This window comes from Passer montanus, unplaced genomic scaffold (assembly GCF_014805655.1).
Source record: "Passer montanus isolate IOZ18808 unplaced genomic scaffold, ASM1480565v1 scaffold95, whole genome shotgun sequence".
Classification (NCBI taxonomy): domain Eukaryota; kingdom Metazoa; phylum Chordata; class Aves; order Passeriformes; family Passeridae; genus Passer; species Passer montanus.
This window is the reverse complement of record NW_024374923.1, coordinates 1,329,020-1,343,299: the sequence shown is the minus strand read 5'-3', so window position 1 is coordinate 1,343,299 and position 14,280 is coordinate 1,329,020. Positions and strand designations below refer to the sequence as shown.

At 40.5% G+C, this 14,280-nt stretch overlaps 2 protein-coding genes and 1 long non-coding RNA gene across 6 annotated transcripts in view; 2 read left to right on the top strand and 1 right to left on the bottom strand.

Annotated features, from left to right (window-relative positions):
• The window catches only part of SCOC (short coiled-coil protein), a 702,416-nt gene that overhangs the window by 392,129 nt on the left and 296,007 nt on the right, over positions 1 to 14,280 (top strand). The gene's annotated exons all lie outside the window — the stretch shown is intronic.
• Positions 6,284 to 14,280, bottom strand: part of LOC120496076 — a 33,978-nt gene continuing 25,981 nt past the window's right edge. The window contains exons 2-5 of the long non-coding RNA XR_005626205.1: positions 12,676 to 12,811; positions 10,931 to 11,336; positions 10,327 to 10,413; positions 6,284 to 7,993 (exon numbers count right to left, since the gene is read on the bottom strand). This is a non-coding gene — a long non-coding RNA (uncharacterized LOC120496076). The remainder of the gene's footprint in view (positions 7,994 to 10,326; positions 10,414 to 10,930; positions 11,337 to 12,675; positions 12,812 to 14,280) is intronic.
• Positions 12,697 to 14,280, top strand: part of IL15 (interleukin 15) — a 31,295-nt gene continuing 29,711 nt past the window's right edge. For all 4 annotated transcript variants that reach the window (XM_039696138.1, XM_039696137.1, XM_039696136.1 and 1 more), the window contains exon 1: positions 12,697 to 12,823. In XM_039696138.1, the coding sequence (XP_039552072.1) occupies positions 12,761 to 12,823 (63 nt within the window). In that variant the 5' untranslated portion in view covers positions 12,697 to 12,760. The remainder of the gene's footprint in view (positions 12,824 to 14,280) is intronic.

The window sequence follows — 14,280 nt, the reverse complement described above, 5'->3', positions numbered from 1 at the left end:
TTCTCCCTCCCATTTCTTCACTCCTGCTGCTGTAGCAATACTTCCTCTTCTGGTGCTCAGCAACAGAACTAACACCAATTCCAAAGGAATTCCATGAGAATATGGGCAGACTTTTAGGAAGAGAGAAACCACAAATTTGTTGATGAGAGTCACACTGTTGCACAAAACATTTAGGTAATGTTGCTTCAAACCAAGATGGTCATGTGTGAGTTTTCAGTTTTCCTGCTTTAGTTCCAAAATGACAGGCATGCATCTGTTTTCACTTTACTGTTTGCATTCACATTCTTTGCCACTGTAGTTAAAACACTAAGTTATAATTTAGTTGCTTCCTTAGTGAGAATAGTTGCCAGTTTCTTGTCAAACAGCCTGTGTCCACTATAAATTAAACTTCCATAAATTAGAAATAGCTATACATTATTTTGTTTCTTTCAGATTTAAACAGTGGAAAATATGAGACACCTTTGGATCCAAGTCCAAGTACACACATGTAATCACATGAATATTTGATATCATTTACTCTCACTCTTTGAGCTGGAGTGAACTGAAGAAACAGGTATTTATGACCACACTTGTCTGAAAATAAGTGCTCTTATCACAAGATAATTAATAAATGGATATGTTCCTTTGGTTTAAATATTTACCCAAGCTGATGCTTTTCCTGCAATGCTGGTACTTCTTTTCATAATCTGTCACTAGCCATGGAAAGTCTGTGTTTTTATTTTTCGCTTTCAAATCCTGCCCGGGTTTCTAACAGCTGCCAGGTGAAGCAGATTTCATCTCTCATGTCTGACCACCTGCTTAAAAACTGACATTCACAGCCTGCACTGAGGCAAAGTACCAGGAGCACAAGTAGCTGCCTTTCTGGGGGCACAGATAAGGTATTGTGTGAGAGAGTCAAGAGTCCCTGACAAGAACAAAACTGTGAGTTTGGCTTTTTTTTTTTTTTTTTTGTTCTTTGCAGTAGCAGTGATGGCAAGTCTGAACCCATGCAGGAAGTAATTAATTTGTTGGCATTTCATTCCAATTCCTGCTCTGCAGAATGGATGCTGGACCCAAATGTTGGACCACAGGACACCAGGGTGCTAAGAAATGGCAGTGAGCTGCCCCACACAATGCATTTTTTATGTAGCTGCCTGTAACTACTCTCTGGAAACATTCAGTCCCAGGTCCTGTTTCTCTCACTTGTATGACAGCTGTTGAAGATACAGAAGTCTTGTTTACATTCATAAATAGATTTTTGTAATCTTTCTGTAATAGAATATGCCAGCACAGTGAACTAACTGATATTGTTTTATAAGTAGTGTTCCTGAAAAAAATATTATTTCTCTGAGAAACAAGAAGGAAATACCCAGCTCCAGAAACTCATCTCTTCTTCAGTAAGCAGTCAGTAATTTCTAAAACCCTGTCATTTAGCTGCAGAATATTTTTAGCACCTCTCAGTGTGACATACACAGAATAACAACTAGCACCCAGAACAGCACAGCCAAGGATATCAAAGAGACTGCACAGAGATCAAGAACAGTTTTCACTGTTGCCTCTTGAATGCATGAACCTTACATAGGATGGGTCCTGGAAACCTGACAGTACTCCTGGGGAGCTGCTAAGCTTCATCTTCAAGACATTCAAGTTTATCTTAAGGAACAAAAGCTTTTTTATGATGAGGTATCAAGGCAGGACTTTAGGTGTACAGCTGCCATTCCCAGTGATTATTATAGACCCTAAACCTCCACTTTTCTTTACAGCTAAAAATCCACAGCTCTGGATTTCAATGCAATTTGCAGATTATTCTTTTCAGCTCCATTCTAAGGATACTCTTCTGCTGGCCTATGCCACCTCCCTGCCCTGTTGTTCCACAGCAAGCCAGATGAAGAAGCCTTTTGGAGAAGCTCTTCTCTGTCCTCATAATCTTCTTCCATGGCTTCTTGGTGTTGTCCTGGAAGGCTGCTGCATTTTCACTCCTAAGGCAGCCACACCAGTAAAAAAAAACACTGTTCTCGTTGGAAAGAGGAGGAGTCACAGCACAAAGCTACAGTGCCTGCTTCCAAGGCAGGCAGCTCTGCCCAGCCCTGGTCAGAAGGTTACACTTAAGCTACAAAGTGCAGCAAAAAGGGCGCAAACCATAAGCCTTCTTCCCTTTAGGGAACGATAAGCCGGAATGTCCAGGAAGGTCCGTGCTTCAGATAGCAATCAGCAGCTGCCTTTCGTGTTCGGCACTCACTTGCCTGCCTTCTAAATTGTAGGCTTATGTATTTCCCTGCAGCTCTTCCTGTGCTGTTTTGTTTAGGGTTTTTTCCCCCAGGTTTGAAAGTTGCTAGGAAATGGCAGCAGGAAATCCCTGCGGTCTGCCCTTTGTGGTGAGAATAACTTTTACCTTATTAGATACAAATTTATTTATGTAACAACTGAAAGTAAAACAGAATGGAGGAGGGGGTGGAGCGTTTGCGCTGTCACTTGTGCAAACTTTATCCTAACTTCTGTGTCGTGTCGACTTGCTGCTCAGCACTCCAGGATTTGTGAGTATTTCACAACTTTTGACATCCTCTTGTTTTCTTTTTTCTTCCTTGGAAAGATGAGGGAACTTAGAGCTTAGTTTCAAATTATTAAATGCTTTTAAAAACTGTCTAATAAGATTTCTTATGAAGGACATAGTTTAAGTACTGTATTTAACCTTGCACTTGGTACCTGTTTGTCTGTTTCTGCTTTCTTAGAGAAATCAGCAAATAGAGAAAACTGGTGCTAGCCCTTGAAAATTTGTCATTGTTTACTAACAAATTCACTCAGCAAAAATGAGGAGAAAACAAAGCTACTGCTCTGAGCCTGGTTTAATATAGCAAAGAGAGAGGCAAAAATTTGGGAGAAAAGTTATTTACTCCTTAGTGTAAACAGCTGAAAGGGCATTAAATGCAGGCAGAGAACAGAAAATCTGCAGACAGTGGAATCTTACTGAAAACAGTGACAGAGTTTCTGTAGATGATAGCAGCGTTATAGAGAGATTTTAGTCAGTAGTCAACAAGAGTAAACATATGCACTGGTGAGTCTTGTTAAAAACAGCTTTCTACGTAGTCATAGAATAATAGATTCATATAGGTTGGAAAAGAGGGAAAGATGTGGGGAACAGAAACTTGTCACAGATTGTATTGTCACAACCTGCAAAATTATATCTGTATAAGTCTAATAGGAAATTCTCCTTCCTGTGCACAACAACTATCTTGCAATTCCTTCTGCATAAAGAAGATATTTTTAGGCAACTTACTTTTAAGAGAGTCTTATACTGTGGAGAAAACTCCTGATGATAGTTATCACAGCATGTTTGGCTATACTCTCCAAATAGTACATAGTGAAGTGCTTCCTTTATCTCTCAGGGTGTTTAATTTATTTACAGTTACAAATTAATTTGGCATGTACCAGTTAAATGGAAACATACCGCAGGTTATTTTGTCTTGGAAGAAGATAACTGTAGATTAAAATAGTCTAAACAAACAGCTATTAACTAGCTAAAACAGATATTGACTAGCTCAATAGAGGTGATAAATTTGGGAGCCTAGTGGGCTGTTTGAAGCCCAGAGTATGACTTTATAGCTGTGCCCTGCTCTGCACCAGAGGGCAGCAGTGGCAATCCCTGGTACAGGGGCTAGCCCTCTGGGAATGGGATATCTGGGGGTGTGAGAGGGACAAACTGCTGGAATTGCATCCCCAGACAAGCCCTGCATGACACAGGGGATTCCTGGTTCTCTGCCTGGCAAAGCACAGTGACTTAAGAGATGGAGGAATGTTGACAGGCTGCTGCACGTCTCCTGTGTTACTGCCCCATTGCCCCAGGTGACCTGGCACATGAGGTGAGAGGCTCTGCAACTGGAATGGAATGAGGAGGGTGGTCCAGTCTGGCTTGGAGGTGTCACTAAAGCTAATTCAGCCTGTGCCCCCTGTCAAAATTACTTACATAAAAAGAAAAAAAGGCAGATTGATGTCATAGAAGATCCTTTCTGAAGAGAACAGAAAGATCCATATGCAGACCAGGCAGACTTCTTCAGGAAGTCTGCATCCTTCCTGGGGCCTAGGTTAAAGATGTAAAGTGAAAGTGTAACCCTGTGGCACAACCCTCAGGTTATTATCCGTTTTCTGTTTCTTCAGGTAGGCAGTGATGAAGTTGCAACAGGAAATTCAAGGGCAAGTAAGGGACTCCAGGGCCTTGGGATGATTGTAAAGGGATCGGGAGCACAACTGTCACTGTCCTCTATCCATCCTGTTGCAGGGAAGGAATGGTACAATCCAGCAGACCAATACTTGGCTTCAAGCTTGGTGTCATCCATAGAATTCAGGGATTTTGATCATGATTTTGTCTACTTAACACTAGACCTTCTGGCAATGGATGGGGTACACCTGTCCCAAAGGAGGAAAAGGATCTTTGTGCAGAAATTAGCAGGACTTATCAAAACAACTTTAAACTAAAATGGGAAAAGTGGTAAAACCAGGCTCACTAGAGGCAAACTTGAAGGTAGCCCACCAGTTTTTGAGTGACTATGTGCTAGCGAGTTCCTTCTGTTCACCACTGAAGGTAGGAGATGGAGAGCCATATGGCAAAAAAGGCACAAAGGTCAGTGATGTTTTAGAAACCATGCAAGCACCTGAGAATGGTCATGTAAGAATTAGAGCTTCTCTCCCCAAGGAGGCGGTGGAATCAGCAGCTCAGCTGAAGTGTCATTACACCAACACACACAACATGAGCAAACAGGAGCTTAAGCAGGAAGAAAATTAGGAGGGCCAAAGCCCAATTGCAGCTTTATCTGGCTACTGCCCTAAAAGACACACAAATAAAATTTCTGTGAGTACATCAGCAATGGGACCAGACCTGTCAGCCTGACTGTGCTGCTGGGGAAGGTCATGGAGCAGATCATCTTGAGTGCTATCTGGTAGTAAGTACAGGGCTACCAGAGGGTCAGGCCCAGTCAGCAAAGAAGGGCATAAGGTAAGTCCTGCTTGTCTTATCTGATTCCCCTCCACAACAGTCTTCTGAAGAAACTGGATAGTCATGGGTTGAACTGGTGTACTCTTTGCTGGGTGAAAAACTGGCTGGTTACCCAAGCCCAGGATGGTGGTGAATGGAATTAAACACAACTGGCAGCCAGTCACCAGTGGTGCTCTCCAGGGCTCAGTGCTGGGGCCAGCCCTGTTCAGCATCTTACCAATGATCTGGATAAAGGTGTCAAGTACACCCTCAGTCCCTTTGCAGATGACAAGTTGGATGGGAGTGCTGACCTCCAGGAGACTAGGAAGGCTCTGCAGAGATCTGGACAGGCTGGATCAAGGAACCAAGGACAACTGAGTTTCAACCAGGCCAGGTGCAGAAGTTCAATCCCATGCAACACTGCAGACTTGGGGCAGCGTGGCTGGAAAGCTGCCTGGTGGAAAAGAACCTAATGCAACACTGCAGACTTGGGGCAGAGTGGCTGGAAAGCTGCCTGGTGGAAAAGGACCTAGGGCTGCTGGTTGACAGCAGCTGAGCATGAGCTAGCTGTGCCCAGGTGGCCAAGAAGGCCAATAGCATCCTGGGTTGTAACAGGAATTAGCGTGGCCAGCAGGACCAGGTCAGGAATTGTACTCAGCACTGGTGAAGCCATACCTCGAGTGCTGTGTACAGTTCTGGGCCCCTCACTGCAAAAAAGACATTGAGGTGCTGCAGCATGTCCAGAGAAGGGCATGGAGCTGGGGAAGAGTCTGGAGCACAAGTCCTGTGTGGAGCAGCTGAGGGAGCTGGAGGTGTTTAGCCTGGAGAAATGGAGGCTTGAGCTTAACACTGTCTCTCTCTACAAGTCCCTGAAATGAGTTCCTGTGAAGAGCAGCTGAGGGAGCTGGAGGTGTTTAGCCAGGAGAAATGGAGGCTTAAGCTTAACACAATCTCTCTCTCTATAAGTCCCTGAAATGAGGTTGTAGCCAGGTGGAGATTGATCTTTTTTCCCCAATGAAATAGCCCCAAGTTGTGCCAGGGAAGGGTCAGATTGAATAATACAAAAAGTTTCTTCACCTAGAGTGCTCAAGCATTGGAACAGGCTGTCCAGGGAAGGGGTAGAGTTACCAACACTGAAGATCTTTAAAGGACACGTAGGTGTGGTACTCAGGTTAATGTCTGGACTCAATGATCTTAAAGGTCTTTTCCAACTTAAACAATTCTATGATGTAATTACGAATGCTTTATGTCTTGCTGTCATTATGAATGTTTGAATTCTCTAGGAAAAATGATTATGGTCAGATCCTGAGAAGAAAAAATGACCCTGAACAACCAATGTGAATCAAGCAAAAGCCGTTTATTGTGCTTCTAAACATTGTTTATATTTACTTCTTATCTTGGTCTACACAGTCACACATTGTTTAACTGGTATCTCTGCTTTGTCCATGCATCTCTTGATTGGTATCTCTGCTTTGTCCACGAGGCAAGCACGCATCTCTTTCTTAATCTAGTTGGTAGATGCTGTAAGCGTAATTTTACTCGGGTTGGCACCCCTTTGTCTGTCAGCAACTTTTCTGTTTCTTCTCTCTTCTTGCAACATCAGCTTTTTTATCCATAAAGATGACCTTGTTCTTTAGTTCCAGAAGGTTAGGCTGGTTCATTTAGTACATGTCCATTTTCCTGTAAATATGATCCTACAAGATCCATTCTAAGGCTGCCTAAAAGTTCACTGAAAATGGAGAAGGGTCACAGGGGACAGAGGTACAATGTGGAATAGTTGGGAAGTACGGATAATATAATGTTAGATTTTTTCTTATGAGTGAAAAGTTTATCCTCAGCTTCCAGTATCTTTCACGCCACGGATAGTGATATATTTGACACAAACCTCCTACTGTCAGTTCAGGGTTCTGCTAGAAGAACATTTCCCTTTTCTGTGCTTGTGCAGCCAGCACAGCAGGGAGAAAGGCAGCCTGGAACAGCTGGCTGTGAGACGTTCCACGCTATCTAAACAGTGTGGTTTGTGACCCAGAGTGGGTCACTGCTTTGCAGGCCACCACAGTGCTGCTGCTTGCAGGGATCAGGGAAGCACAGCAGCGCATACACAGTTTTTGGAACAAACTCCTTAGTCTGCACAACTAACATCTATTCCTCCTGCTTTTTTACATGACTCAGTCTTATTGCTATACTCTCTATTTCTAGTGTGCCATCACTAGGAACTAAAACTCAGGAGACTGAATACTCATGCATTCCTGGGGTTTTTTTGGTTTGTGGTTTTTGTTGTTTTTTTTTCTTTGAGACTTTTCTGTGCACTGAAACACTCATAATGAAAGATAGTGATTTTAAAGGTTATTTTAACTACAGGACTGTAATTCACTGCCTATTCTCCTTATTGTAATACATTCCCAATTCTCTACACCAAATTATAGTGCTAGGCAAAACCAGAACATCCTAAACACATCCATTTCCTCTCCATGCATGCTAAAATTTTTCTAATTTTGAAAAGTATTTTAAAAATAATTGCTTCAAAATGGGTGGAGGAAATCCCTACTCTGTTATTTATTATCTCCGATTTCTCAGAGAAATGTTTATGAAGCAAAATCTCATTTTCTATAGCAGTTCCCAAATTTAAAGACATTTTCTCACTCAGCTGAAGTGTCTGATTCCCATTTTACAGGTTTTTATAGGACAGAAATTCATTCCAAGAATGAATACAGACATATTAACAAACAAGGTGATAGAGTTTGTCTCTGCAAAGAGCAAACTCTAGTGGAAAGCACTATTAATGGTTCCCTATGGGAATGCACGTCAGAACTCCTTTTTGAGCCAATGTTTAAAGGGACAGAACCATGTTGGAGGCCCCTGATACCTACACAGATTATTCATTCACAGAGGAAAGAAATTCTGCTTTTATATCATTGATCCCATACTGATTTACCTTCTCACTGCCTCTGTGCCAGAGAAAGTTCCTGCACACTGGAAACTCCTGTGCTGTTGCTGGTCCAGTGCTGTTCCCAAGATGGGTCCTGTGATCCTGTGCTCAGAATGAGCCTGAAGGTAGGACCAGAAGAGAAGGGCATTTCATCCCAGCTGCCTGTACTTTATCAGTGTGAACAGAGATTCCACTTGACCAGGGCTGAGTGTCACCTTTGAGATAATAGTCTGTACAACCCTCTGAGAAGTCTGGTCTAGGATTTCCTCCACATCCTTTAACTGACTTGGGTCAGTTAAATGGGTCCTGTTCTCCATCATCCATCAGGATTTATGGGTGGCTAGGGCTAAATTTTTATATCATGATGAGAGCACAAAGAATACAGTCTCCTTGGCAGCTAATAAAAGCTTTCTGTCTTCCATTCATAAACCAATGGAATACTGTAAAATAAGGAAACTGATTCCTATTTATTTACTTATTGTTTCCCTTAGAAATTAGTGAGGAATGGCAGAAATATTTGGAAGCCATCAGGAGATGCACTATATAATTAAGCTGTTGTCTCTGCTGATAAGTTATTATAAGCAGGTTACCAGATACTTGCATCATTACAAATTATCATACAGAATTTCATGCCGCAACAGATGAGGTAGGTCCTTAGTGGCAGCATAGGATGATCCTTCAGACATTGTTGATACAGCAGCTACACATTACAACTGAACAATTTAATGGTTTACCAATTGACTCTAATGTCAATACTTATATAATCTTCACAAAAAAAATGGTGGATGGGGCTTTTTTGCCCATTGAGGAATTGCTTTTAAAAGACTTTTATAAAGATATATGTAGACCAAAAGTGTTGCACTCTGTAGTAGTTTAAAAAGTCTTATACCGAAGTTGCTAATCCAACCCACTCATGACTAAAATTTATCAAATATATCAGGATGTCTTTCTGTAAGTAAAAATTAAAGAGAAGAATATTTACTGGCTGCAATTTATTTTTGAGTAGATGGACCATCATATTCTAAACTGCTAGTCAGGAATGATTCCCACTGCACCTTTCCATGGCTGCAGTGTCTTCCAGAAGGCAGTGAATGTCAAGTGTTGGTAATTTTCTTCCCTAGAGTTTAAGCTATAAATAAGGACAGTGTGGGAAAGTTTATTGTCTCTGCTGGAGAAAGAACCTGATCTCATTGACTATGTAATGTCACCATCTGCCATGGACTGTGTTTGTGAAGATACAAATTGGACAATGCAGGTGTTGAGCTAAAAATCTTGTGAAAAACATATATAGTAGAAGACCCATTTTTGGTAAAAGAATAACAAGAGTGACAAGGTTTACTTCACATATCTTAAAACTAATTTTAACTGTTAATATGTTGTTAACATACTATTAACATTGGTTCTTTTTTGGTTGATAAGCAACATGATGGAAAGTTGGGTATGAACTCTGCAGCCTCTTTTGATGCTGCATTGGCTAATTAAGAATTATGGCATCTCCACCAGTGGGGCCTGCACATTTTCTGGCAAGTGACAAAATTGCTGTCTGTTTTCTTGTAAGGGAAGAAGGCCTTACCTGCCCTTCCAGAACTAAGGAATTCTCTATGGGAATCTGTGTGCCTGACTTCTGAAAGCTGCAGCTGGTTAGTGCCGCCAACCTACTTGTAAAAGGAAAAGCTATCAACATGAGCACACTTGCTCAAAAACAATGAATGATATCTGTTAGTATAGGCCACACAGTCGAGTTGCCTCAGGCTGAATGTCAAATTAACCTCAGGCTGAATGCCATGAAAATAATAAAGGCAGAAGAGGCATACCTGTTAGAACAATGGTGTGCAGTGTGCTTATAAGAACACAACAATGTGAGTCACAGTGGCTCTGTACTCTACAAAGAACTGTAACCTTTGTCAGAAAAACAAATGCAGCTTATTTCCCTGACAGTGTACTTTGGCAGTGGTGTAGCTCCTAGAGTTTTTCTTTATGCTGCTTCTTGCAAGGGTGAATAGGTCAATTGTTGCTTCACTTCCTGAGGTTTGATTAGTGCTGGAATTATGATTAGTTGTACTCCGGGCTGCCACATGCAGTGGAGAGGCTGGGCAGCAGAGAAGGCGAGAGGAGGGTGGCACTGGGAGCTCATCTGGGATTACACTGGTGCCTGTTCTCAGCCTGGGGATTCCAGGGGTAAACCTGTCCTGCAGTGACCAACACTAGATCCTGGTGATGGCCAAAGCCATCACACTGGAGTTCACATATACTGCCTCACTGCTTACAGCTTTGTTTCCCTCATTTTGTTTAATTTTCAACAATTTTTATTGACTAAAAAAAGATCTACAGCCTTAGCTACACTATCTTATAGTAATTACTTACATGGGCACAAGAAATGTGATTTTGAACTGACTAGAATACACACACACACACACACACACACACATATGTGTATATATATGCCACTTACCAGTATATTACCCATTTTCTTCTTGATCATGGGTTAGTTAATTTTTCTCAAAAGGATGGGAAAGGATAAGAAAAGAGGAATTTCACTCTACAAATACAAAAAACATTGGAAGAACCTAAATATTTTGGGCCCAATATGCGATACTTAGGGATAAATTTTTATTTTTTTGTTTTAAGTGATTGTTTAGGATTCTCTAGGATTGTCTGTGTTCACTTTAGCCCCCAATGTGTTCTGGTGCAGCTGTGAGGAATTGCAGCCATTTTGAACTGAGCTCTTGAAGGATATATTTTTCTTCACGCTGTAACATCTTCCCTGGAGAAACCTGAGCCAGCATCTGAGCTAACTGACTATAGCAACCAGAAATATTTGCTTGGGGAGCATGAAGCATCCCATCCTAGGGGCAGATATGCAAAGCCACTAAAAGGGAGAATTTCTTGTGAGTCAGAACTCAGAAAACTATTGCTGCTTGTGAAAAATCTGTGTTAAGGAGTTTGCCCAAATCACAGAAAGATGGTGAGATGAAGGCAAGGAGAAGACTCAGGGCTGCATCCAGCTGCCTTTGTCATTGAACTCAGGTTTCCTTTCTGTCTCCTTTTCTACACACCTTTTTGGTTAAACAAAGCCATTTATACAGGGGTTTGGTTTGGTTTGTTTTTTTTCCAGGAGCTTGGTCCACTAAGTGAAAACAATCCATTTTGTTTACAAACGCTGTATGAGAAAAAGGAAATCATTACATCTTACTCTGATTAAAGATTTAATACCTTTTTATAACTATGAAGTCATGGGAAGGCAGTGAGCATAGGATTGAGTTTGAAGTTGAGTAGAATATGCTTTAGTGATCATAAATCCTTCTACTTCTGCTACTCTCAAACTTTCCTTTCACTTCAACCATGTCTTAATTCTTTGCTGTGTTCTCCATCCAGTCATAAAACTCAAATTCCACTTCTGTGCATCAGCAGCATCACTGATTTCTGCTCCTAAGCCTTCACAATGCTGTTCCTGTAGAAAGCCTGTGTATACAAACACAAAAAGTTCTGCTTGTCTTGGAAGCTCTGAGATGGAATATGTCAGTGAAGAGACTGCTGTAGACCACCTACACAATGCCAAAAAATCTCTTATGCAATTATGTAAATAAAATAAGCCACTCAGGACTTGACCAAGTTTATGCAGGTTTTCTAGGCTGCCCAACTTGAAAACACTACCGCAAAGCACAGCTTCAATTAAATACTTATAAACATTATATATACATGAAAGAAATGCATATTTTCTGCTAATTTGTTTTTGGAAATGAGTGAATTACTCCTTTAAAGGACTTAAAAGAAAATCACTACCCTGAGTAAATAATTCATTGTTGAAAATTCCAGCTCCAATAAGTTAATTTTGATCAAAATACAGGTAACTGAATCTGAGTCTTATTGTTTGAGACCCAGCTGCTGAATGGCTACAAAACCAGTGCCTTTACACATTACAGAAATAAGACTGTGTTCTCAGCCCGTATCTCTGAAATTCTCTGTTCTTAATTTTCTGAGAAGACAATGCTTATGCAATCACACATCTGTATGTGTTTTCATATTTCCATCCTCCACCGTATTTCTTTTTATTTCATTGTATAGTTCATATTTGGAAGAGACACATCCAGGACCCATCTTCAAGCCTCCCACTTAAAGCTGGGCTAACTTTGACATCAGAGCAGGTTGCTCCAGCTTTGATTGATTTTTCTGTACCTCTGAGGATGGAGCTTCTTCAACTTCTGCAGGGAGCCTCCTTCACACATTTATTTTCTTGCAGATTATGTTGGGACTACTTTAATAAAAATACTAATAATGTCCAAATAAGCTGTTCTGTCAACATGCTTTCATTTTCTGCTGTATCTCTTTGAGCTCTTCCTATGAGTAAAAAATGTATTGCTTGAACAAAATATTAGCTTTTTTCTCTAACCACAAAACTTGCAAGATTTGAACATGAATCTAGGGAAAAAATTATAAAAGAAAAGTGAAACCTTCCAATTTTATTTTATTTTATTTTGTCATCTGTAAAAAGGTAATAAAAAGGACAATGAACTTGTTAGACAGTTGCCATGATTGTCATAAGAAATCAAAGGTTACCTGTTGCTGACAATACATATTTTCCAGGGGAACCCCCTTTATCATACAGAATTCAAAGATAAGATTCTACTATCTAAATGAAAATAACCTTTTCAAAAACTCTGCCTTGTGTTTTCCATTGATTTAGAATATATACAGGGGACTTGCAGAAGTTGCTCACAAAATTTCAGAGGCTTCCTGCTTTGACTGATCTTAATGGATAGGCTGAAAGTCACTCAGAAATCTATTGTGGCTTTATACTTACATTTTTTCCCCCCACATTTAGGTCCCAAAATGTAGTTTCCTGATCCAGATGCTGTTCTCTTCTGAGTAATGGTCCAGCAGGCAGGATGCAGGGGAAGGCACGGCAAACACAAAACTCTGCTGGAGCATTGAGCAGGCTGCAGGGACAGGTAAGGATCATTTAACAACATGACATTTTTTAAAATTTCAGCAAAGCTTTTAAAGTTATTTTGCAACCCAACATGAAAAGTAGGTAATAAAGAAAATTTAAGGCTTGGAAACATCTCCAGTATTTTAGATTAAATCCTTACACTCTATAATTTTTTTGTTGGTTTTTCCGCTACTTGTTGTTCAGTTTTACCAGAATTACGTCGTAAATAGGTCTGAGTTTTTTTCACATTCATATTTTTCAGTTGATTTGTGGCACAGCAAATTCTAGCCAACTTTTCTGCTCGGTGCTAATCTCTGTGTCTGGCTGATATTTCACAACATGTGAGGCCAAAACCCCTGATCTTTGAGAGTATTTACTACACTCTTTACTGTGGGGTGAAATCCTTAAAAGTGTCCAACCTCTGTAGCACTCTTCAGAGCTCCCCACACATCTCCTAGATGATTTAGTAGCAGTTGCATTTCCTGTAGTGTTGTGGCCAGGTGACCTTTTCATAACCCCAAGGTCATTATCTTTTGGTGTTGTCCCAAAGCAGGTTGTGCAACAGGCAGATCCACACACAGAGCCGAGGTATTAGACGAACTTACACTTCTGTCCAGAAATGGAGGCTGGATGGCACCTCCACAAAGCCAGCACAACAACTACTGAAACTCTTCACAATTTATAAAATTTTAGCAAACAGAGGCATTAATGTTCATTGGCTACAAGTCACATAGTTCATATTAATTCTCCTTTTCGTTGATGATTCTTATGTTAATTAGTCCTATGCTCAGTCTTTCTCATCTTTTATGCTGGCTTTCCGGTAGTTTTTCTACAGAAGTCACAAAACCAATTAATCATCTCAAATTTGAGTTAATTACTGATTGCCCAATAGCTTTGTATGATTTCATGCAAAGTGCCAGAGTGATTGCATCAGTCTAAGCTTTTATTAAAAGCATGAAAATATAGACCTCCTGATTTTGGAGAAAAATTTGGAACTCAAGTGTCAACAATGAAAGCTATGGAAAGTTGGAAGCAGGTCATGAGTCACTGTTTTGAGCATGCCAGTTCTTCCACAATGATTGCCAGTAATACATGCAAATAGCCTAAGGTTATTTTCTCTTCTAAGGCTGTAAAAAATCAAATGCATGACAAGCAAATAAGTATTTACACTGAGAATTTCAAATGCACATTCAGCCAGTGTTGTTTTGACTACAGGATTTCCTCAACAGCTCTTAAAAGAATAAAAAAAGCTATTACTCTTGTAGCAAGATGCAGACACAGGATTGAGTGACTAGCAGAAAGCAAGTTTGTTTTGCCATATGGTCATACTAGTGTTTCTGTTATGACTTACCTATTTAAATGCCTTCATCCTTCATGAAAAATAAAACATCTCATGTGTTCTGGAAGCAATTCCGTTAGCTTCCAAAGACAGTGAACATTTTAAAATACAACTATACCAGTGCCCCCTTTAAAGGT